This window comes from Chaetodon auriga, chromosome 21 (genome assembly GCF_051107435.1).
Source record: "Chaetodon auriga isolate fChaAug3 chromosome 21, fChaAug3.hap1, whole genome shotgun sequence".
Taxonomy (NCBI): domain Eukaryota; kingdom Metazoa; phylum Chordata; class Actinopteri; order Chaetodontiformes; family Chaetodontidae; genus Chaetodon; species Chaetodon auriga.
The window spans coordinates 15,242,173-15,267,109 of NC_135094.1; the positions used below are offsets into that span (position 1 = coordinate 15,242,173).

Genomic DNA, 24,937 nt, shown 5'->3' on the forward strand with positions numbered 1-24,937 from the left:
ACAGAGTCAACCGGGAGAATTTGATCCCTGGTTTGGAGGGCCAGGCGCATTGTTAAATTCCCGGATTAGGCGGCTGTAAAGGGAGGGAATGTTAACTGTGCTGGTCAGCAGGCTCGGCCGGGATCAGCGTGCTTATTGAGGCTGCTCTGAGCGGCTGTCACTGGCTGATAGCGTGAGATGACACGACGCCCAGCCGTGTCGCTCCCCACTGACCCACATATCACACCTACGTACAGAAAGTCCCAAATAACTGTGCTAAAATCGGCCATGCCTGTTAATTAATTCTCACAATAGGTCACCCGGCTGCGGGCTGATGTCGGACATGCTTTGACTGCAGGTCTGCATTAGCTGAGAATTTGAAGCCGTGTTCGAGAAATAAAAGAATAAACCAGCTCTGGTGTGACACCTTCATGATATCAAACTAGATAAAGAGCACACTTTATGAATAAATGTTTATGGAATATGTTTACAGCTAAAGCGGCTGAGCTCAAAATAAGAATACCAGCAATATAGCACACCTGCGCTAAGAATAGCCATGATGCAAAACTCTAACTGTGGCATGTATGAGAGGGGTGCATGTCTTACAATGGAGGCGAGGAATGGGAAGTCTCCAACCGAGAATGATCAATTAGGAGCTCGCTCAGGTAGCCCACGCGCTGTCATGGCTTATTTGGGTTGTTGTTGCCACTGCTGTTGTTTATTGAGCCCCCGCCATTAGGGTTTGCTGAGGAAGAGGTGGTGTTGTGCGTCTGTGCTTTGCCCCCCCTCCTACCCTTGTTTTTTCCCTCGGGAAGGCAGCCGTGTCTCCAGTCATTATAGGCTGCGTGTTTGAGGTGAGCGGGCTGCTGTGTGTCTACACTCGGCTCTTCAGTCTTTCGAAAGCCACCCCGCTCCCCTCCTGCCTGCCTGCCTGCCTGCCTGCCTGCCTGCCTGCCTGCCTGCCTGCTCAGCCTGGGTCTGTGTTGCAGAGGGGAGGCACTGGCTCGTGTCATTGCTCTCTGGGGCATTGCCCCAGCCCTGTTTGTCTGTCTGTTCACCTGTCTGCTTTAGTCTGCCAGCTTGTCTGTCTGTCTTTTTGTGTCACCTTGCTGCTGCGGCACTGTGGGCCTCGTGGTGTCTGTCCTGCTGCAAGGCCTCAAAATGACACCGGTTTGGGGCTCATGGCAGGGACAAGTTCACACACTCTTCATTATTAGCGTCAGCATGTTGTGCTGTGGAATAGTTGGGTCTTCGTCAGTGCTTGTTAGGGCAGCAGCAAAGGTGCCAGAGTGGTGCCTATTAAAATGGGCTTAATTTAGTTTTAGGGAACTGCATGTTGTGATCCACAGGAAGCTTCTTGGTGTTTTCTTTGCTTGACTGTTATCACTATTATTAGTCAGTGGTGGAATGTAACAAGTACATTTACTGCACGTACTGCAGTGCAGTATGTGTACAATTCTGTGGTATTTGAGTATTTTAATTTTATGTTGCTTTAAACCTACTCCAATATATTTCTGTTGGAAATATTGTACTTAAATGAAATGAAACATAATTATTCAAATTTTATATTCAATCAGCGGGTCTCCACAAAGCTTTTTGCAGAATAAATGTGATATAATGTGCTGGAAGGATTATTTTGTTACTATCAGACAAAACCAAGTTAGCTGTTAGCATTTTCTTAAGTCTTTATGCTAAGCTATGCTAAGCAGCTAAATCATATTTAACATTCAGACATGAAAGTGGTGTCAATCCTCTCATCTAACTCTTGGCAAGAAAGCAGATAAAAGAACTTTCCCAAAGGTAGAACTATTGCTTTAAGGACTACTGTGCAAGATTTAGGGGGACCCATTGGCAGAATATGACAGAAATCTAATAAAATATAAATAAAAGCATGCTTTAACTATTGTATAATAACCGGAAAATAAGAATTTTTCTTTACATTAGAATGAGTTTTTGTGTGTGCAGAGGAAGTGGGTCCTTGAGTTCGCCATGTGTCTACTGTAGCCCAGAATGGACAAACCAAGCACGAGCTCTTACAACACCTTTCAGATTTTTCATCAGTTTCATGACCACCATAGATAATCCTGCACACTTGGTAAGGGATGGGTGAGGCGAGCCGTTTTCAGATGGTTGCAGTCTGCAACCTCGCCACTAGATGCCACTAAAACCTGCACACTGGTCCTTTAAGTGAAAGATACTTCTTCCACAATTAGCAGTAGTAGCAGTAGAGTAGTGGAATCATTAGCAGAAGGAAGTTTAAGAGTGGCAGTCGTAATAATAGAAGCAAAAGTTAAAAACATTGCAAAATGGCAGTTCAGCAGATGTTGTATTATTACCTTTAATAACAGCACTTAGCACAAGTATCAGTGGTAGTAATAGTGGTAGCATTAGAGCTACTGTAACTCATTACCTGCCTCATCTACCCTTTAAAGAAGACTTCAAACTTCACTAGTTAAGCATCACTCTACATCAATGTCTATGTGACAAGTAATTAAGGTCATTAGTATGTACAGTTTACACTTGTTATTGTTGTTTATGCCAGTGCTATTCCCTGGAGGCTGAGGTGGTGCGATGGCATAATTCACCACTCAGCCTCTATTCCCGGAAACTGCTGCTCGGAACAACAAGTTTCATTGGAAAGCAGTCATGAGATATGAATGAGTCATTCTCAGCTGGGCAGAGGTATCTGCCGAAGGGGGGGGTGAGACAGCATCTCTAAGAGTGATGATTATCATCTGATTACTGCAGCAACCAGATGATGATGTACAAACAGGAACACATGTTGTGTAATGGCAAACTCAATGATTATTTATCGAGCCTATGTTAGCTTTGCTATTGTTTGCTCAAATGGGAAGTGAATCCTACAGTGTATGGGTCACCTCAGATCAAAGCGCTCACTCAAGTGTTCACTCTCAGAGGATGTCCATTATGTAAGCTTGGGAAAGAGGACTTACAAGGTTTAAATGAAAGGGGCTAACATGGTAACGATTATGCTAAAGAAAACTCACAATGGAACATAACAAAAGCAGTGGCATAATAGGTTATGAAGGGGCACAAGCGGTTTCGGGATAGGATTTCCTTTTGATAGGGAAAGAAAACACATAGTGTGAAGGGACAGAGGGAGGGCGATGGAGGGGAGGAACTTGTGAAAGGAAATGCCGATGACACACAAATCAAATAAATGACATAACTGTTCAAAGTTCAACACCGTTCACCAGCAAGTGAGGTCATAGTGGATAGGATTTGTTACTTTGGCAACAGCAAGCTGTTAGCCTGCCCACTATCTGTGTCCTAATGTACAGACAGGCGCTGAGTCAACAAAGCCGGTGTTTGGAGTCAACCTTTAAAAGTCATGACCTTAGCAAAAGGTGCAGTGGAGCTGATGTGTTTCCTATACAGCACAGATACCTAAAGTTCACACTCTGCATTAGCTGCTGCTGATGAGCTCTCCTGACAAAAACACAATTATAATAAAGTAGCACCTCACAGTAAAGATTTTCCAAAGTTCATTCTTTACAGAGCCATAAACTTTGCTTTGATGAATCTTGTCCTGCGTGTGGATTCGTACAAGGAAGCAGAATCTTAATGTGATGACCAAAGGCTTACTCACAGGGCTCCTGTTCCAAGTTTCACTTTAAATGTGTCTGACGGTCATCCGTGATAAACTATTTCCATGTGGGAAAAAAAGTCCCACTTCCTTAGCCTACCTGTGAAAACAAAAAGCATTTCTCCTTTCTTACATCTCCTTTGTATTTCCATTCAATCCTGTCATCAGCAAGAGCAGCAGAGGACTTGGATAGCTTCATCCGAAACTGATCTGTGACCCAGATCTGCGGCAATAAGCGATAGATCTCAGTTTGGATAAGCATGATAAGAAAGCAGTGCAGTCACATTGTTCACAGTTGTGTGAGGACAAAGACCCCCTGGGTAGAGGCCTGCCTCCTAGGTCAATGGCTCAGAGAGACGTCAACTCAGATAACAGTGGAGGTACATTGTAAAACATAGATCTGTTGTCAGGTTGGAACCGGGTGAAAAAAGCCTGTTACTTTTAAAGCATTTCTTTATTATTATTGTTGTTCAGCAGACCAATTCAGTTAGAGGTGACATTAAATGGATCATATGATCGATTTAAAGAATGACCACAGTCTGTGTCTTTGTTTTTAACGTGTTAATTTAAGCATTGAATGGCAATAATTACTGTATGACTGTATACTCAGTCGAGATTCTCACACATATAGAAATACAGCCATGTGAGTGTCCTTAAATGAAGAGCAGATTGCGACTACATATCTTGAACAAAATAATGAACAGAATGTACACTGTGAGTACTTGTGAGATCCAAGACATTTGAACATTTTGTTTCCAGTTTCACAAAATTATAAAATGTCAGACTGCAGACCTCTGTACAATCAGGGCTCTGTGCAGGGTTTTTATAGCCAAAGCGGGCTGCCTCGCCTGAAACAAAGTCATAAAATTCATGCGCTTTTATGAAATGAAACATTAACCTTAAGGGGAAAAGAACATATTGTTGCCTGCTAACAATAGCGCCAGTAGCCAGCTAACTAAACTGATAATGAAACTCAATGCTTGAATATCTGGGTGGCCACAAGTCTACACACAAGACGACAACACAAATCACTTCACCAGATTTTCCATTACAGGTTGAAAAATTGAATTCATGCCAAGTGAGACACCAGTCACCTCTCTGTGATGAGGCTGACAAACAGATTACAGCTGATATGTTTTCTGCCACACCGGCCATGAAACTATGAGTCATTGTTACTTTTATTCATACAACAGGAATTCATTATGTGCTCACCACAACTGGGTGATAGGAGATCCTGTATCAGAGTCTGAGAACGCCACATTCAGCTTGGCGTGACCATGGTCATGGTAACCTGAACGTGACCCCCGCTAACCCCCCTCCCCTTTCTCTCCCACGCCCAAAAGTGTAGAATGAATACGTCCCAGCTCCCTAATCAGTGGGTTGGGTCTGTGTTTATACCGTGGCCTCGATAAATACCACCCCCGAAACAGCCAGAGAACTCTGGTTCCCACAGAGGTTGGCAGAAAATAATAAAATACTTAACATTCCTCCACCCTGTCTAATGGTAGTAGCCCTTAGTGTGGAGCTGGCATCACTGAAGGGAAAAACAACTTTCAGCCCCTCAATGCACCACCCTGTGTGAAACAATGACCATTGAACTGTCCTGCAGATTTTCCAGCACTTTTAAGATCTACCTCTGAAATCTCTCCCTGCGTGACTGCAATGTTCAAACAAAGCTCTACTTGAAATCTTTCTGTGGCACAATGTGTTTCCGCGTTTTCCAGATCTGCGGTCGGTGGGAGTGAATGGAGCTCAGTTTTCGAGGGGGTACATGTGGTCCCGTTGCTGTTTGTTTCTTCAGAAATGGCTATTTGTTTCATTTGAACAGAGAAACACCTGAGGGCAACAAGAGTGTCTCTGTAGATAAGAGAAACTGACTCTGTTGCTTTTCACTTGTCTGATAACCTCAAGGCCGTATGACACAGCGTGCATGGTCACTGGTAATTTGCTGTTGTCAAAACATCACCACTGTACCCAAGGTTATACACTTGCAGGGCATTACAGAGCATTTTGAATGCTTCTGATGGACTGACACACTGATTTCCACTTCTTATGAAAATCTTTTACAGTTTTTGGGGCGGAACAAGGAAAGTTTTCAGAATAATTTTAGTCCAAATCCCTAATTTGTTTAGATTTTCTCATTTTTAATTGTATTTTTTTTAAGCCACTATGTGTGTTTGAAATCATATGAAACTGAGACTTTTAGTATGCTCTACTTGTTAACCCAGACATTATGATTTGCTGGCTTATGTGAATACATATACTCTGTGGCAGTGCTCTGGTTTAGGCACTGGGGTCATCTGGGGTGTTGTGGACTCCACTCTCTGATCTCATTGATCATGTTTTTGTCTTTTTTTTCCCTATCTTTTACTTCTATCATAATGAAATAAAATATCAAAAAAAATTGTAATATTGAAAAAGGACTATAGTCATGATCTGTGAGGCTACACATACTGGTGCTTTAAGCTAAATGCTAATGTTAGCATACAAACATTCTTACAATGACAACGCTCACTTGCTGATGTGTCGCATGTTCACATCTCAGTTTAGCATGTCAGCATTCCAGCATTTTTAGTGCCTTCCTTATCCCCCCATCAAACCGACTCAGGGACACTTAAAGAAATGAGCAGAAACAACACATTAATATGAATTGTTCCCAGTAATAAACACAAACTAAATCATGAAATTCTGTAAGATTAACAGCTCAGGATGTCTACCTAAAACAAAGAAGACACATTTTATTGCAGGTTTTACACTGTGCTGGACTGCAGCGGTGATCAGGGAAGAACCTCCATCATATTGGAAGTGGACAATATTGATTTCCACCCCAATATATCAGCAGGCTGATGCATCGGCCTGTTCTGAATGCGAGCGCACAAACCAATTCACAAACCTCCATCACCAAAACATCACAAGAGCTTCCTGACTGATCGCTGTGTCCCATGCATGTCCGCTCAGAAAGGCCACCTAAACGCACACATACGCACACACTCACGGGGCCCACTCTTCATCCTCAAGGTCAAGAGCTGCTGGGAGGCAGAGGCTGTTCATTGATGGCCTGATGGAGCTGACACCACACGACCCATTGTACACACATGTTGATCTGTCCCCAGACGTGGCCTGACAGCGGCACATAAGACCAACGTCGCACTAAACCATCAATGCATTTCAATGAGAGGATCTCGCCGTTCGTGGTTGTGTGTGTGTGTATGTGTGTGTGTGTGTAGGAGGGGGGAAAGAAATGTGACGAGTCGGGGGATTGTAACAAAGCTAAACACATTTGCAGGCTGGACAAGCCTCAGCCCTGTGGAGTATGTAATCCAAAACCAGGCCAATGATTATCTCCCCTCCCCGCAAGCGCTGACTCAATTCTGATTTATGATTCGAATGAATATCGATTTTCCAGGAGCTCTTTTTCCCCCCTCTCATCCCTTCCATTTCTCCTTTTAACAAAAGAGTGAATGATGTATGTGCATTGATTTCCAATCAATTATTTTTATTCTCATTTTATTTAAGCTTGGACAAATTTTCAGTGGCCCCCGCGGAGAGCAATGCATCTCTATCAATATTGCTGTACTTCATTACTAACTGGCCTTCTTGATAGTAAGCAAGGAAATAATGAGGGGACGTTTAATTCAGAGTCTTTCACATCTGCATCAACGTTGTCGGGCCATAAATTTGTCTCTGCTTCATTTCTGTGACACTGACAAATGAAGTAAGTGAGCATGTTAACTCCATTGTCCTCCAGTGATATGCACCACTGTTATGTGCCACATTTTGCCCTAATTTACAAGATCATCATTCTTTTATGGAGGTTTTTTCTTTTTTTTTTTATCAGAGTGGACTGATACTCATCCCTTTTTATAAATTCAGTTCAGTTTTTCACAAACTAACCCTGATATTATCAGGGTCCTCTCAGCTTCAGCATGAGGCATAAATCTGACATAGAGCCTCTGCATTACAAACTGGAGGTGTGGAGTTTGAAAGAAGTGGGCATTTAGGAGGCAGAGAGGGCTTAATGTCAGTGGAATAATAGGATCCAGCGTTTTCAGAGTATGACCCATATTGGGGATTAAAAACCTTGATATTTTGGCATCTGCTGCTTTGATTTTGACAATTATGGGATAATAATAAATGCTGAAACAAGAACATAAGCTAGTTGAAAAGTGAAGGACCTGAAAGAATATGCTTATTATTTTCACTATCAATGAATCTGCTGGTTATTTCCTCAATTAACTGATTAGTCTTTGGTCTGTAAAATGTCAGAAAATAGTAAAAAAATGCTCCTCATTATGTCCTATAGCCTGGGGTGATGTCTTCAAAGACATTCAGTTTACTATCATGTGAGACGGATGAAGTCAACAAAACATCAAATTTGGCAAGGTGGAAATGTCACATGTTTGACATTTTTGTTTAAAGAAGTGACTGAAATGATTCATTGATTGTCCAAATAGTTGTCATTTCAGTTCTAGTTTGTGTGTGATGTCGGTCGAGGATGATGATTGGAGAAAAGTCCTCATACACATTATAGAATACTACACAAGAGTGGGTGTCGAGTGCACCCAGGTTACCCAGAAAAACCCCTTTGAACAACTCACTAATTGGGTTGACAGTGATGCATTAAAATGGGTCATCCTGTAATTGCTCTTTCCTGTGGCTACTGGCTAGGCTGAGATTACATAACGATGATAAAGCTGCGGACCTGGCCTTCCAAGATAAAAGCTGCCATGCAGGACCCCGTGCATTCTCTAAATGCTTCATCTAACAGGCCTTCTAAAGGAAGTGATTACTGCAGATCTGCCCACTAATGCTCCGGCGGGACCCGACAGCATACTCTGTTATTCATGAAACACATACAGCGCAAGCCTGGGCAACTTTGGAAACGCATGGATAATGAGAGCGCGTGTTCTTGTGCAATGATAAACTGTGCATTCTGTTACATTTCATGTGGTGACAAAAGACGTTTTAGCAGCTCTTGCAAATGGACATGAACTCAGTGAGATTTTGCTTCAAAGCAAAGTGTCCACTGAGTTCTAGAGGGACATAATGAATAGCCCCATTAGTAACATAAAAGTGGAATTCCTTTGGAGGGTGACTGAGGCCAGCTCCAGGCTTCACAAGACATCCCATCACCATATGACTAAATCAGATGCTATGGGTGACAAATATGGCCTCACAGTTGAGAGCAGCACAAAGGATGCTCAGTCGTCTACTCGGGCCAGCAACAGAAAATACTGCCACTTGGAAGACAATGTGGCTCCTGTGTGGAAATGTTGTTTATCTCATCAGGCGTTGCCGTGCCAGGTTGTGGTGCGGCTTAATGCTGCGAACTTATGCAATAGCTGCAGGAACAGACGCCTCTGTGGCACGAGAGTTCTGCTGCAAAGAGGAAATGATAAGAATAAGTTGGGATGACGTGATGCCATTGCCAAATATGTGATGGAATGCTACTGGAATGAAGAGGCATTCATGAGGAAATACAGCTGGGGACAGACAAGAGCAGACTTATGGAAGTTAGAATTTAGCTATAGTGTAAATCTTTATGGTTATGTTGATAAATCTAAAAGTGCGCAATGTAAGAGTCCAGTTTTTGGTTTTAACTTTCATTTAACCTCAGAGATTTGACTCAAATTCCAACAACTCTAAACACAAAACTTCCCTGACTTTGGGTTTGATTTTCATTTCCTAATAAAGTGGTTTCAAACTTCTGAAACCGAGGGAGAAAGAATTTTTTTTTTTTTTTTTTTAAAAAAGGAAGTTCATTTTTCACTTTTCTCTATTCCTTGTTATGAAATGGTGGATACTAAATTTAGCTTTAGTCCGATGAAGTCAGACTGAAGAAGAAGCTGTGGAAAAAATTATGCAAACCACTCATGTTTTCTTTTTCTGCCCAATACTGAAAACCCATCAACAACCTTAACTATGAAAATCAAAATGTATCATGTATAACACATGACTTTTTGGTATAACATCACCTGAACCAACTCCAGGAATAGACCCCTATTACAGCTTTGAAACAAATATCAAGAAACTGGTCAAAACCCATTCTGCCTTCATTAGAAATCAAGAATCTGAATGTCAGAGATGATGGAGTAACACTTAAATAATGTAGAAAGCTATAATAATAGGGTGCAGGCTAGAGAAGAGGGCGCCGTGTCAGTTTTTTATGTTAAAGAAAAGGTTTGTACACATATTTTAAGACGTGGAAATAATGCAAATAATGCAAAGCCCTGTAGTGAAACACTTTGATTAGGAAAAATCACTTTTTAGTTGTACTCTTCCAGCTCGTGTCGACACTAACGTGGTTGGGAACCACTGCCCTGCTGCGCCGGGTGAAGTCACTGCTAAAATGGCACATGTGGATTCATTATACTGCTCTAAAGTGTTTCTGGGAATAATTTGTGTGTTAAAATATACAGGATTTTTTTCCTTGTATCATAATAACTAAACTGGGGTAAAACAAATTCTTTAACTTTGGGGAGCTGCTTTTGAATATTAATTCAAATGTATGCTCTTTTAAGTGCAAATTAGGCTGGAAAAAAAGAGCTTTTTTTAACTAATGACACACTGCACTTGTCGAATCTCTACTTAAGACAGAGTGCAACTTTGATGTTGTACTTTTCAGCCATTCAGTAATAAAGCAGAAGTCTATATTAACTCAGTCAGTGAGGAGAAGTGAGGACTAATGTTTCCTCTAACTCGTGCGTGCTGATAACTCAATAATATCCTGCCATCCATTAGTCACAGTGTCCCAAGACATGTATTCACTTTTAGTGCCCGATGTCAACACGTGCACTTCACCACAGTTACAGCTTCGTGAACTCTCCCCTATTCAACGGCAGTGTTGCAAGTGCTGCTTGTGACAAAGTCACACAGAGACACACTGAGCTGTTTTCCACTGAAGAGGAATAAAACTGTTTCGGCTCACATACGCTGTCTGTGGCGAAACACGTCGCGGACAGAAAAGACTACACAGAGAGAGAGAACATCAGCGGCTTATATACATGCCTATAAATAACCAGCCAATCAGCGGCCAGCCGCTTGGAGTTAAACGCACCAATTAAAACGGCGAAGGAACCAAATTAAGTCTGAGGCCGGTCGCGATTGGCCGGCTGTGATATCATTTGCAGTCCCTTACGCTGCTCGCCGCTGATTGGCTGATACCCTGCAGGCGTAATCCTGCCGCGAGGAAGGAGGGGGGGCGGGCTTCGAGGTTTGAATAGGGAAGTTTGCAGAGCGCAGTTGTTCCCCATCTAGTCCGGCGCAGTGTTTGCAAACACCTTAACACAAGCGAGAGAAGAAGGGGGGGACTGACGGACGGACGCTCGTCTGCTGCTCAAAACATTTCTTCTTCTGCTTCGGACCGCTCTTATTCCTCTCACGGGGTGTTTTTCTACCTGAGAAAAAAAAGATATTTAAGTGCAGCTAAATAGCTTTTTATTTGAAACTAAGCTCTGGAAAAAATGGATGTTCTACCCATGTGCAGCATCTTTCAAGAACTTCAAATAGTTCACGACACGGGCTATTTCTCAGCCTTACCGTCTCTGGAGGAGTACTGGCAGCAGGTGAATATATCTACTATCAACTATTTTGTAGGCTGAGTCAGTGTCTGAGCTTGTGTAGCAGAGCGGAACTGAGCACGCTTCTCTTAATGGGCTACACGGCGGCGTTCAGTGCGCTCCACAAGTTAAAAATCCAGGCGTAGCGGTGGTGAAGGCAGGTGCCCGGTGATTAGACGGCGCCCGTCCGTTCACCTGACGTGCTATATCACGATCGGTGTGGTTCTGAAGTTTTTTGGCAGGCTGAAGTGGATCAGTGTGTCAGTCTGACAGCTGGAGATGAATGGGGACAGAGAAACTCCAGCAGCAGCAGCAGCGTGCTGGTGCTTTGCTGCTCTGCTGTGTGAGCAGGATGGTTTCGGGGCAGGATAGCTGCTTTCACTCCGAACACAAGCGTCCCAGCCGGTGCAGGAGGAAGTCGATTTTCAAGGCAGTCAGCAGTTCATTCAGAATCAGATGCAGCGTGTTGGCTCGGGGTCAGCTCTGTAGATCTGAACCGTTCAGACTGTGTTTATGAGGTGATTCAGTGTGTTTTAGAACTCATCCATTATGAACTTAAGATATGCAAATGTTTCAGAGATTTTAATATCCTCACCCTGCTCTGCTCTATAACATTTCACTTGTTTATCTCAAGCAAACATACAAACAGCAATTTGCATCCTTCTTCGATTTGAATGGCCTCCACAACATGACACTATCAAATGTCAACTGTGGCCAATTCCTGCTGGCATGAGTAGACACCAGCACAGCTGGAAAATATCGTGTAAGGCTGCAGAAGCCTGGAGGAAATATTTATTCTACATCTGCCTCGTCAAGCCTGCTGGCTCTGAGCACCTCCTAAAGACGGGCCCCTGCTTTTTCAACTTTTAATGGCCTCTGAAGTCAATTGTAGCCAGTGTCTTTTACGGTCCATGAGCTTGAGTGTCTGACAGTGAGGAAGGATGTGATTGCATGTCAGAGGTACGCATGAGGAAAAGCAGCTGAATGGCTGGTGTTGGGGGTGGGGGGGTTGAGTGGCTTCCTTAAAAGGACTCTAAATTTGCACAGTGAGTCATTCGAGGGCTGAAATGACAATGCACGTTTGCTGTTGGGCTGCTCAGGTGCAGGAGAGTTGGAGTTCAGAGGGATGACAGCTCAAGCACGAACAGATGACGTGAAGCTGAGGTGGCCGGTGTGTGTTGTGATGTTAGACATGAGGCTTGATGAAGTTAGGAAGGCTGAGTTTAGCCTGGTTAACCATTAATCAGTGAGTTTAGGATCATGACAGGCTGATGTTAGCTGCGAATGTGTCTAATCGGCCTGCAACTAACGATTAATTCAATGATCAGCTGGTCTATGAAACATCTAGAAATAGTGAAAAACACTCATCACAACTTCCTACAGCCCAAGATGATGTGCTTAATGTGCTTGTTTGATCTGAAAAACAGTCCAAAACCAAAAAATGTTTAAATCACTATCATATATGATGCAAACAGGCAGAAAATCAGCATGTTTGAGAAGCTGGAAACTGCATTGTTGTGTGAAAACTGACTGAAATGATTAATTGACTAATCTTTATAGCTCTCATATCTAAACCTCATCATTATAATTAGCCTGAGCCCGATATCTGCAGTAAAAACAAGTGCAGGGATAGCTACAATTTCCTGCTGTAAGCATTTAACAAGTATTCCACCACATCAGGCATTTTGGGGCATGTGCACATGCATCATTTAAAAGGATTCCCCACACATGCATTCTGCTGGAGTGAATGAACCTCCCCTCTTCAGGGATGCTGTTTCGATTCATTTATTCTGACTGTGTTTTCTCATTCGACCAGACATGCTTGGAGTTGGAGCGCTATCTACAGAGCGAGCCTTACGTCTCCACATCTGACCTCAAGTTCGACGGCCAGGAGGACCTTTGGAGCAAGTTGATCTTGGCCTGCGGGGACAAGGCCAAGGCCGAGTCTGACCCAAAGCTGCCCCCGGCCCACGAGGAGGACAATCAGGACAGCCAAATCTTGGACACCAACAGTGTGAATTCTGACGCCAGCAGCGAAGCTTCAGACAGTTCTGAGGAGCTCTCGCCCACACACAGCTTTACCTCCAACCCTCTGGGCTCTGTCTTGGTTGGCTCTGGACCTTTTAGCCCCTCTGTCATTAGCACTCCCCCGTCCTCTCCGGAGGCCAACTCGGAGGCCGGCGGCGTGACAAACGGCTGGGTCGCCACGCACGCCGAGTTGCACTTGCCGGTCAAAATCAGGAGCGGCGGGGTGGCAAAGAGCACGGAAAAGACAGGACTCATCTGCGGGGACGCGTCTCCGGACGGCAGGAGGCGAGTACACAGGTGTCACTTCAACGGGTGTCGCAAGGTTTACACGAAGAGCTCCCACCTAAAAGCACACCAGCGCACTCATACAGGTGAGTCTCAGAGACCTATCAGAGCGGAGGTCACCCGTATGGTGATGACCAGTGTGATGTGTGTAAACAGAAAGCTAAAAAGAAAGGGTGTGTGTCGTCTGTGCTGCTCAGTTCATTCAAAGAAACGCCTCACTTTTTATTGAGTGAATGGCAAAAGTGCTATTAATTCAGTCTTCCACCTTAATGGCATTGTCCATCCATTGTGTAACGTAATTAAAGGTCCACATTGCATGATGTCCTCAGCTGGAGCGCTTGGAGTATTAGCTCTGCATGGCTGGATACCTAAACTGTGACCTAATCTATCTGGAATGTGACTGACTGAGCCAGTGAGTGAGCGAGCGACAGAGAGAGAGAGAGAGGGGGAGGGGGAAAGGGTTGCACATGGGAGATAAAAGGACTTCAAAACAGATTGAGTTTCACCATGGGAAAGGGGTGAATGGGCGGGGAGCCAGGGGCCACTGGGTTGGAAGGCTTTGAATGGTCATTTGAGCTTTTCTTATTTTTGATTAGCAGCGTGAAATTGCACGTGTGGCTTTTTTTCATTTTATGCGGCGCTCATATTCAGCCGCACAGCATCGCTCCCAGCATTCGTAGCATGTCGCAGGTCCATCAAAACACAGCCAGCGGTCCAACAGGTTCAGCGGAATCTGGGTCTTGGCTCGTCGGCACCCGTGTCATGCGGCCTGCCCCCAGGCCTGATTGATCTGACCGTACTTGAATAAGAGCAGCGCAGAGTCGACCAATCGGGGCCTGAGCAGGAAAACAGCGGGTTTGTGTTTGTGTTCATTTGAAGTAATCGTCTCCTTGTTTGTCCTGCAGGTGAGAAACCATACAGGTGTTCATGGGAGGGCTGCGAGTGGCGTTTTGCACGAAGCGACGAGCTGACCAGACACTTCAGGAAGCACACTGGGGCAAAGCCATTTAAATGCAGTCACTGTGACAGGTAAGCCAGGACATTTCTCAACAAATACCGTCAGCCGGCTGTCGATAGTCCCTGTCGGAGTATGCACTGGTGACGTGCACTTTTGTTGATGGGATCTACCTTTGTTGCGTCATCCAGATAAGGATGCATGTCTGTAAAGATCTGAGGCACTGATGGACTTTAATCTGATAAGTAAAGCTATAAAACAAGACCAATAATCAGCCAGTATCAGCTTTTTGAAGATATATGGCATTGATATAATGTCAGCTGAAGAGCAACTAGAAATTAAAAAGCTACAGTTAAAATGTATCTTGATCACAATTGAAAACATCAGCTTGTTCTCAGTAGGAATTTGTTGGCTTTGTTAGTAATTCTCACAAACTGACGAAGCTTGTGATCCAGATTTCTTCTTATCTTTGGAAGCATTAATATTTAAAAGCCACAGCTGCACAAAAGCTTCCTGCAAGAACCTGTTTGATTAATTCTCCAAAGCGTGCCTCGCTCACCAGAGGTCCATTTCTTTGCATTGTTATTGACTTCCTCTTCCTCCTCCCCTCCCGTCCCCAGATGTTTCTCCAGGTCTGACCATCTGGCTCTTCACATGAAGAGGCACATCTAAAACGGGGCAAACACCAACCAAGCAACGCAGCGAAGGGGAAAGTTCTAAAAGAAAAAGAAAAACAAACGCCGTCTCCCGACCAGTCTCTTGGTTGAACTGTCCCAGAGCAGAGTGGCGGGAGTGTGTTCCAGCCAAAGCATGCCGTTTTGCACCATACTGAAACCCAGTGCCTCCGGGACCTCTCTTTGGAGAAAGGCGCTCTGAAGGTTGTCTGTTGCAACAAGAGGACAAAATCATGGATGGGGAAGAAATCTTTTTGATTGAGAAGGACTTACACACACACACACACACACAAAAAAAAAGAAAAAAAAAAAAAGATTAAAGACACACAAACAAAAAGAGTGAATGATGTGTATGTATGGTGCATGATGTTTTGGGGACATCTCCCGGACAGCAGATACACTGGTACTTTACAAAACTGTCTGAGGTGAGCATGTGTGCACTGTGAATGTCTGAGGTTGGCTGACTGGCCCCCTGGGAAGAGAGAAGAAGATTTTTTTTGGGAGGGGGGAGAAGGGATGGATTGATGGATGGTGCGGGGCTGGTACCAATGTTGCTGTGGACTGAATGGGTTTCTGGGGGAAACGTCCCACTTGTGTTTCCCCGGTGGCAGTGTGAGGATGGGGCAGGATGGAAGGTCCTGCCTGTCTGTCTGGCACCCAGACTGGGGGGGTTCTCCGAAGGTTTTGAGGCCTTGGGTTCGACCAGAGAAAGAAGGTGGACGTGTCTTCTGGTCAGTGACCCAGGGACCAAAACTCCCCCTGGTCACTGTATGACAGGAGCTTTTTTTGGTGTTTTTGGTGCAGCTACTAAATGTGCAATGTGTTATGTAGCCTGGTTTATTATTTTTTTACAAGCTACAAAGCTCATTTGTAGTCCAATTGTATAAGCTGTGTGCTTAGAGGTATAACACAACTATACTATAACTTCAGTATCATAGACAGGTGTTGCATGGTTCTAGGGTTTGTTCATTTCATGTTTCCACTGTAATCAGGACTGCAAATAGTTTCAATAAAAGTGCAGCTAAAGTGCGAACGGTTAAATGTTACAATGTTGTACATAAAGCCTTGATGATTTCCTCTTTTCATTTTTACGACTTCATCCACTTCCTTCATTCTGGTTTCTCATCTGGCTGGAGATTTCACCACTGCTTGTTCATTTTCTCATTCATCCTATGCCTTTGAGGAGTAATTTTGATTTTTTGTACTTTCTTTTCTATCTAATAATGCACTGTTGACCTTAATGGTGCCTTATGCAAGTGACTCAGCCCCGTGGCAGCGGCGGTTTTGCTCCCTCGGGAAGTCACGTTTGTTGTATGGGTGATTTAACAAGCTTGATCAAGGCTCAATTGCAAATGAACTCGCACCTCTTTGTGTACAACGAAGGTTCTCCGCCTCAATTCTGACGCTTAACTGTGCTTTTAAGATTTTAATGTTCCCAAAAGTACCTTGACTCTTTCTGTGTTTGAATTAGAGCACCAGTGTAATTGATGCATATCACATTCAATTAAGGCAGAACATGTAAACGAGCCAAATGCTGTATGTTTAGAGCACTTAAATTCCTTTATTAAAGACCTTAACTACTGTGTAGTATGTACTCAAGTTCATCACACACAGCTCAAAGGTACCAAACAGCCAGACGAGGCAAACAAAAATGGTTTTTCACGTGCAGTTCATTCAGCTCCTTTTCCCATCTCCCTCCCCACCATCACCAACCCCATCCTCTCCTGCCTGCCCCCCCCGATCCCAGCAAGTTAGAGTGAAGAAAAAGCTAAAGATTTATTGTAATTAACAGGCTGCAGTCGGACAGGCCTCGCCTTGTACTGCCTCTCCGTAATGAATTGCTAAAGGCTTTGTTGGCGTGGAATCTGTCACAGACTGCTGACTGTGTAGGTTGGTTATTGACCTGTCTGGGGGAGCGTTGTTTTAGCCAAGCTGCAACAGTATTATGAAAACCACAGGAGTGAGCGAGGGAGTGGGGGTGGGGGTGGGGGGAGCTCTCGGGAGGAGATACAGATCAAGCGTTGACGCTGCACATGGAAATTTGTCCAAAAAAAAGAAAGAAGACAGTATCTCCCTTAAAGGCGAATCTATTGGCTCGATCATTATTGGAGTTGGAGGGAGATGGATGCGCAGCAAAAAGGTGGAGGCCGTGATAAGTGCAGGGATCATTCTTATTACTGTTCCAGGATGAAGTGATCTGTGCCTCCCGCTTCAGATCAGCGACCTTGCTGTAGGAATTCGATGTTGCAGCACGTTGCACCGCGGCATGCTACGACTTATGGATTTCAGATCAGCGGGCGAAGGCGACGGGATGAGTACAAACTTGAAAGTGCTTGCTGCGATAGATTTCGGAGTGCTGGCAGTGCCTTTTGTGGGCAAAGGAAGGGAACATCCATTCTGTGAAAACGGCAGCCAATACCGTTCAAGTGGTAATTGAGCCTTGATTAAGCCCCATGTTTGCTCGCATCTTTTACACTTTTCATCATCTCTTTCATCCCACTACACCCCGACTCTTCTGTCACACACACACACACATACACACAAACACACACAGCTCTTTGTTCTCAACTGAATCTTTGTATAAAAAGAAAAAAAAAACAACTTTTGTAAAATTGTTATGTTTATGCTTTATGAAATTTTTATTTGAAATTGTTTTGCAAAATTGTTATATTTCTGTATGAATGTATTTTTTATTGGAATAATAAGAAATTCCTATCTGACTTTGGCTCGCTTCCTTTGTCTCATTTGTCGATTCTCCTCAGTTATGCTTCATTATTGTGAAAGCTTTTTTTTTTTTTTTTTTTTTTTTCTCCTCTCTCTCTTAATGGCCTGCGGGAGCTTTGCAGCTCGTTGAGGATGATGGCTGCATTTCAGCTGCACCCTGCCCTCCAGTGATGAGGACACAGTTACTTAGACTGACCAACGCAGGTACATATTGAACATTCCTCACTTTCAAAACCGAATTAGAAACTCGACTGCTTTGCAAACGCTGTGTCAAACTGCACCTGCTGCTGCAGCTAGAAGCTCGTCTCGAAAAAACCAGCGTGGAAATCTCCCTCTCGAATGAGCAAATTTCTGGTTGTTGAACACAGAAACCTGACGCACCATCGCTCCCAGTGCCAAACATTCAGATTTAGCCCCCCCCCACCCCACCCCACCCAAAACACCCCCTAGAAAAGTTTCTGTAAAATCTCACTGCAGTGGTTGCAATTCAAAGAGAGACTGACTGCTCGCTCCTTAGAGCTAGCTAACTCTCATCAAAGCAGTATAAATAATTTATCTCCATCTCTTACAGCCCATGGCATTTAATTAGAGAGCCGCTTTTATACATTTGTTAGATAATTACTCTACTTGACACAGATAATGATACAAAACAGCAGTGGATAAACCAAAGAGCTCGGTTTAAGTTACAAACCAACAAGAAAATAAGATAAAAAAATATAAAAAAAAACAAAAAAAAAAACAACAGCCTTCGTCTTGTTCTCCGCTCCCCTGCTCTTGGTGATGACCTAGAATGGGCAGGCAACTTATTAGCTCCTCTGATTTCCAGTAAAAGCTCTGTGGTTTATAAATGAAGCTTTGCCCGCAGTTGGTAATTAAGCTCGCTTTGGAGAACCTCCCAGCTTTGGAGTGGCAAAGAGTGTTGTTTTTGCCTCAAATGCTGCAGCTCCTTGATCTCTCAAAACCGCCGCCATGCTTGATTTCGCAACTTCATGTCTACCTATGATGCGTGAGAGCGAGGCAACCAGCAAAGCAGCGCTCTCAGTCCAAACTGCTCACTCGACCTGCTCGTAGACAAAGTCCTGGAGGCTCCGATTCTGGGTTTGCAACCCTCTTAAGGAGACTCTTAAAGAACATGTTGCGTTTAATTTCCGCGCAGCTGACTCTCATCCTCACGATGGAAGTGGAACGTCCTCCTGTGAAGTGGACCATCGAGGATAAAGTTTCTCGTAAATGTGCTACTAAGATCGCATATTTCCTTTGATGTATCCAGACTCCACATCCTCCGTGTGCTTTCCCACATTGATATTGTAACACAGTCTAAAACCCAAAGGATTATGGGAGACAATGAATCATGTTTAGATGTCACACATCTTATCTTAATGTCTCAGGGGAGTGCATGAAATCTCGGGTTGCGTCTCATGTCAGTGCGATGGTTTGAGTGCATGTAATCAGTGGTGGAAAGTAAGAAAGTATATTTTGTCAAGTACTACACTTTGGTCAATTTAGATTTAACATTTCCTTTTTATGCTCTTTTATACTCCACTACATTTCAGAGGGAAATATTGTACCTCTCATCTCACTACATCTATTTAACAGCTACAACTTGTGTTTCAGATCCAGATTTTACAAGGACAAAGAACATATGATAAACTTACAAAATACTTTGCATTGTATGAGAGTGACTGCAGCTATTAACCCTCTAAAATGTCATAATTCTGTTCAATATTATTATTACTTTTTCATATAAATCCAGTGAGACAAAAGTCCAAAAAATGAATGCAGATTTGCGTGGTGGAATTTCTTCTTCGGTGTCCCATGAATCATCTGACGAGCCCCCAGATGTATCCTGTGACCCTCTGGATGGGGCCTAGCTTTGCAACCACTGGACTAAACTACTGAGCTGTATGATGACCTGCAGCTCGACCAGCTATTTATACACCGATGCATCAGTATTAATCCAATAATATCATATTTAATAACATATTAGTAATGGACCATTTTGTTCTGCAGTACAAGTACTTTTACTTTTGATACTTTATGTACATTCTGCTGTGCTTCTGTACTTCATTCAAGTTATAATACTTCAAATTTTCATTAAATCAGACCCTGTTTTTAACGCTGTTGATGTTTGGCATTGTTTAGTTAGCTCTCCTTATGGTAGTGTTCATTAGCACTGGCGGGGTCCGCCATTCACAAGGTGGATTCAGACTGCCTACCTAAACACGAGGGATTCACAGTGACTTATGCATGCAAGCAAATATCTATTTTGATCTCCCTTCAGAGGAGCCCGACCCCTAGGCAGGGAACCACTGGACTAAACTAAAAAAAATATTCAAAGTAGTTCAAAGTAACTCCACCTCGATCAGCTGCAGTAATAAAATACTACCATCACATTATGAATGGTGTTATAGATCATAATACATCAGCCATGAGGGCTATTTTAGTACTTTCACTTTTAATACTTTTATTTTCTCTACGTTTATGAATGCTCATAAGAGTATTTCTAAATTGTGGTATTGTTACTTTTACTTCAGTAAAAGTCATCAACTGCCGACAGCAAGGCTGAATTAACTACCAGGCAACTGCTCCAGTGCGGGTCCCAGACTCCAGAGGGCTTTAAAGGCTTGTGGTAATTTGATTAAATGCAAATTTGTCAGGAAAATGCAGCATCTAATATCAACTGGACTGACAGAGGCGGGGGAGAGAGCTCGTGCTTGTTCGGCACTACTCTCAACACCGGCGTTATTGTTATTCTTTGCACAAATGTAGAAATAATTTGAGTACTTATTGAGTACTACGTTAGGCATGTGTATGTTGATGTGATACACCGAGCGGGTCACACTGAAGAAGAACGAGCATGTTATTCACAATCATTTCAAAGCCGTCCTGTGTCCACGTCAGTTGTATCAGTGAATCTCAATGAGTGTGACAATCTCTCACTACATAATTGCAAAGGGATTACTATTTTATCATTCCCTTTCAAGCGGAAGGCCTTCCAATTGTGGATAGTAAAATAAATCATTATCCAAAATTGCTGTGAAATAACAGACGTGCTGCAGGAGTGAGAGATTGCCTCGCCTGAGCCTCACATACACACACACACACACACACACACACACAAGAAAATGGACTATGATGGAGGCACACAGTGAGTTAAATGAGGGGAAATAATAAGGAAAGAGGAGGTTATCAAGCTCTGAGCCTGGTTCATTCAGCCAGCCAGACTGCAAGTCATCACATATGCAGACTTTACTCTGAAAGCTCCAGCGTCAGGGCTTTCTCTCCCCCCTCTCTCCCCCTCTCTCCCCCTCTCTTTCTGTTAATGGAGTCTATTAGGACTTGGCTTGTAGGGGAAATAGGACTGAAATCAGAGGTCACTGACCCTCCTTTATGTTCCTGGCTTGCCAGCGCCACAGCAGCAGTCGCCACCACTGTGCCATAATCACCATCATCACCATCCCCATCATCATCACCATCATCATCACTGATGCTATCTGCCTCTCCTACACTGTCATTCCCATTTCAATCCTCGCTGTTACCATTAACATAAAAACCACAAGTATTGTCAGTACTATTGTTATCCTGCAATCCTAATATACTCCTCCTCCTCCTCCTCCTCCTCCTCAGATTCCCCTTTAAATAATGCATTTTTCCTTAAACGAGGCTCCATACTAAATTAGATTCTACAGCTAATTACCATGTTGCAATTAGCAGAAGAAATGAGAGAGGATCTAAGAACATTGCCCACAACAAAGTGATTCGATGTTATTTTTTCTGTTGTATTTTGTTTTGCTGTAAATCTACATAAATAAGTATGAAGAGCTGCAGCTCGTTTTGTCTTTCAACACATTAATTTCTCACTGAAACAATAAGAGCATCAGTTCTTTTGAAAATAGAGGTTCAATCCTCAGAGACGGCCCAACCCGCCTCAGAAGAAGCAACAGCTCAGGGCGACACATTGAGGGTGGGGTTAACAGGAAACCAGCTGATGTCACTGAGCGCGACCTTGTTGCAGAACTCACGGTCAACCACTGAACACCTCTGAGTGTTATGCAAAGTAGCGAGGGTGACTCCATCAGAAGTAGGAGAGTTTGGCTAATAAAATGATCTTTCAAATGCCGGTCTGCTCCATCACTCTCACTGGTGGGGTTAAACCGCCTTGAGCGTAGCTGTAGAGCCATATTGTGCCTCGTTAAGTAGATTCAAACAGCATCACGTGACTTAAATTTATACATTTATACATACAACCAGAACTACTTCACTGTCAGCTTGCTAACTTTTCTCCAGAAGAACTGTGGCTGCATGGCCTGACTAAGCTGCAAGGCGGTTCCAGCTCATAAATTAGCAGTTGACCACCTACTTGCTTGCTGTTCGTGGTAATTTGGTCACTCCCATCAAGGAAGCTTGGAGGAACGTAGACTTAAAGCCTGCAGGTGGATGCTGGGGTTGAGGTGGAGCCTTTGAAATTTTTGAATTAGCACAGACCAACGGACAGACAATGAATATGGGCCCCCAAGGCCCCGGGGCAGCACCCACTTTTCCTGGGTGATATTTTAGTTGTGCTTGTTTGTGCTTGTTTGGGTCCACCCACGGAGCTTTACCTTCACTAATGAGATCTCTCTCACTATGTAATTAACTAATGGGTGTGCACAGGGCAGCACAGGCTCCAGAAGACTGTTTGTCACTATCCTGTGAAAACGTTATTGTTTTTGCGAGCTAAGAAAAACAATGCGTTATGTCAGTTTATTTAGTTTAAGAAGCAGGAGAAACAGGAGTGAAACTTCCCTCAAATTTCACTGCATAGTGTTTAACAGGTTACCAGAAAATGGTCAGTGTTCATATGTGACAAATAACACCGCAGCCCGCTCATTCATTTCAATGGGGCCGCTGCACTGATACATCTGAGGCACGAACACTCACAAAAGTTCAGCCTGGTCAACTTTTCCAAACAAACGCAATGCATTGCCATCTGGCAAGGCTCTAACCAATCAATTACATGCGAGCACATTTTTCCTGGTAGGTTTCTTTCTAATTAGAATAACAGAAATTTGTCGAATGTTAACGTAATGACATCATATCATCCTAATATGACTCTGCTGACAGTTGCTAAGCTATAATATTGAATTATCACGCAGCCCTAATGGAGACCTTCTGCTTAGATTATGTGGATCTGTTTAAATTAATTAGTGAAAGACGGAAAACCGTGATCCATTCAGCTGACAAATAGGTACGTACATTGATGCTAATTGTGCACAGTGTGTGAGTACGTACGCAGCTGCAAGCACACTGTGGGCACTGTGTAATGACTGAGTGACAGAGGAGTCACACTCAGTCCTCAGAAGATGGAACTCCAAAGCTCAAGGTAAATGAGTCCATTTGAATACAAATCCGGGTCGAACTGGGTCACAATCATAATTGTCTCTGTAATTAGATTCACTCTCAGAGTCTCTGGCTTGTGTCAGTCCAGCAGACAGCGGCAGTGTACTCAGGAGAATGGACCAAAATACACTGTTAGCCTGTGGATTCAGGGGTCGAACGGTCAAGAAGAGGTGAGGACAGGCGAGCGCACATTCCCATATAATGGTCCCTAGTGTAATGATGTTTTTGTCCCTGCCCTTTCCCACTCTCATTAAGGCATTCTTGGTAGGTCACATTGCTTTCAGAACTATAGATGCAAAGCTCTGCCGGTTTATGTACACTAATGATCCTAGTTGTTATGTTACTGTCATGGCGCTGGCAGTCATTCTAAACAACGTGTTGCTATGTTGCTTCATGTCAGCGTCAGCACGTTGACCAAAATAACTGCATTGTCACTTCTTACCTCGGAACGGCTCTGTTTTCAGCCCACTGTTTGACTCCCCGTGTGATTTCCACAAGCCACGCAGCCAACCCACAGCCTGAAGTGCAAGGATTTCATTTACAACACCGAGGCGAGATGTCAGGCTTTATAAAAGCTGCTATGATTTTCAATTTCTAGTGCTAGTGAGGAGAGACACTTATTAGTTGAAGTCAAGGTCTGAGATGCTTTGAAAAGTCCTCTTCTCTCTTCTACAGGTTAACAGTGTGCATTTGCATTAATCACCATGACAACTGCCTCCTGACTGTGCGTTATGCTTGGCAGAGGGAAGAAGAAAGCAAGCAGCAGAGAGATGGCGATAGCCTCGCGACAAGATGTATTTTAATTCCACACTTTGTGAATGTTTTCACTTCAAACTTACTGTAACGCATCCCGCTTTGCTCAAATCGCAATTACTGTGGGAAAAGATGAGGTCACAGTGCACAGGCTCAATTACTTTCTCTGCTTTTCAGACCAGATCTGTCCACTTCATCTGTGTGTGAGATATCCGGAAAATCAAGTTGGCTATTACAGGTTTTCTGTCTCCCTGCCAATTTTTTTTTTTTTTCTACATGCAGGGCTGCAGGGGAATGAAGCAGAAAGCAGGATGCAGCTTTTTAGTCTGTCACAAGGATGGAAATACACAAACAGATTCACATGTGCAGCCAATTTGGAGTTATACATTCACATCTGCATGTCTTTGGGTTTAATATAGTTTTCAGACAGACTCATAGGCTTGACTCTATGGAAATGTTGGTCTGTTTGTCTGCCAGTTTGGTCCAGACTGAAATATCTCAACAGCTGTACGATGGATTACAATTACATTTAGTGCAGACGTTTCTAATTGCCAGCGGCTGAATCCTAATGGCCACAGTGATCCCCTGACTCTTCTTCTACTGCCATCAGTTCTCATTTTTCCTGTAAAATACAGCAACATCTACTTGAACTGGCATTAAATTTATGGTTCCCTCAGAATGAATTGTAATCTCTTGACTTTTCCTCCAGTGAACCATTGCATAAAAATTTTAATTTGTCCAATATTTCTGTTCATGCAAAGCTAAGGACATTCCCATCAGCCCCCCTGTTTTGTGTTTAATTAGCAAGTGTTAGCATGCTTATGCACTAAACCAAGATGTTGAACATGGTAAACTTCATACCTGCTAAATGTCAGCATGTTAGCGTGTTGAGCGTGTGCAGTTAAACCGTCACATAATACTCATTACACGTTACTAACTGAACTACAATTTAGCCTCGTCCACTGAAAAGTGATTAGTCAAAGGTGCATTAAAC

At 43.5% G+C, this 24,937-nt stretch overlaps 1 protein-coding gene across 1 annotated transcript; it reads left to right on the forward strand.

Annotated features, from left to right (window-relative positions):
* The first annotated feature begins 10,807 nt into the window (after window positions 1–10,807).
* klf6a (Kruppel like factor 6a) lies at window positions 10,808–17,807 on the forward strand. The gene is made up of 4 exons (XM_076761519.1): window positions 10,808–11,151; window positions 12,962–13,544; window positions 14,364–14,487; window positions 15,034–17,807. Exons 1-4 carry the CDS (start codon window positions 11,050–11,052, stop codon window positions 15,083–15,085), a joined length of 861 nt encoding a protein of 286 aa, XP_076617634.1. The 5' UTR covers window positions 10,808–11,049; the 3' UTR covers window positions 15,086–17,807.
* Window positions 17,808–24,937: the final 7,130 nt, after the last annotated feature.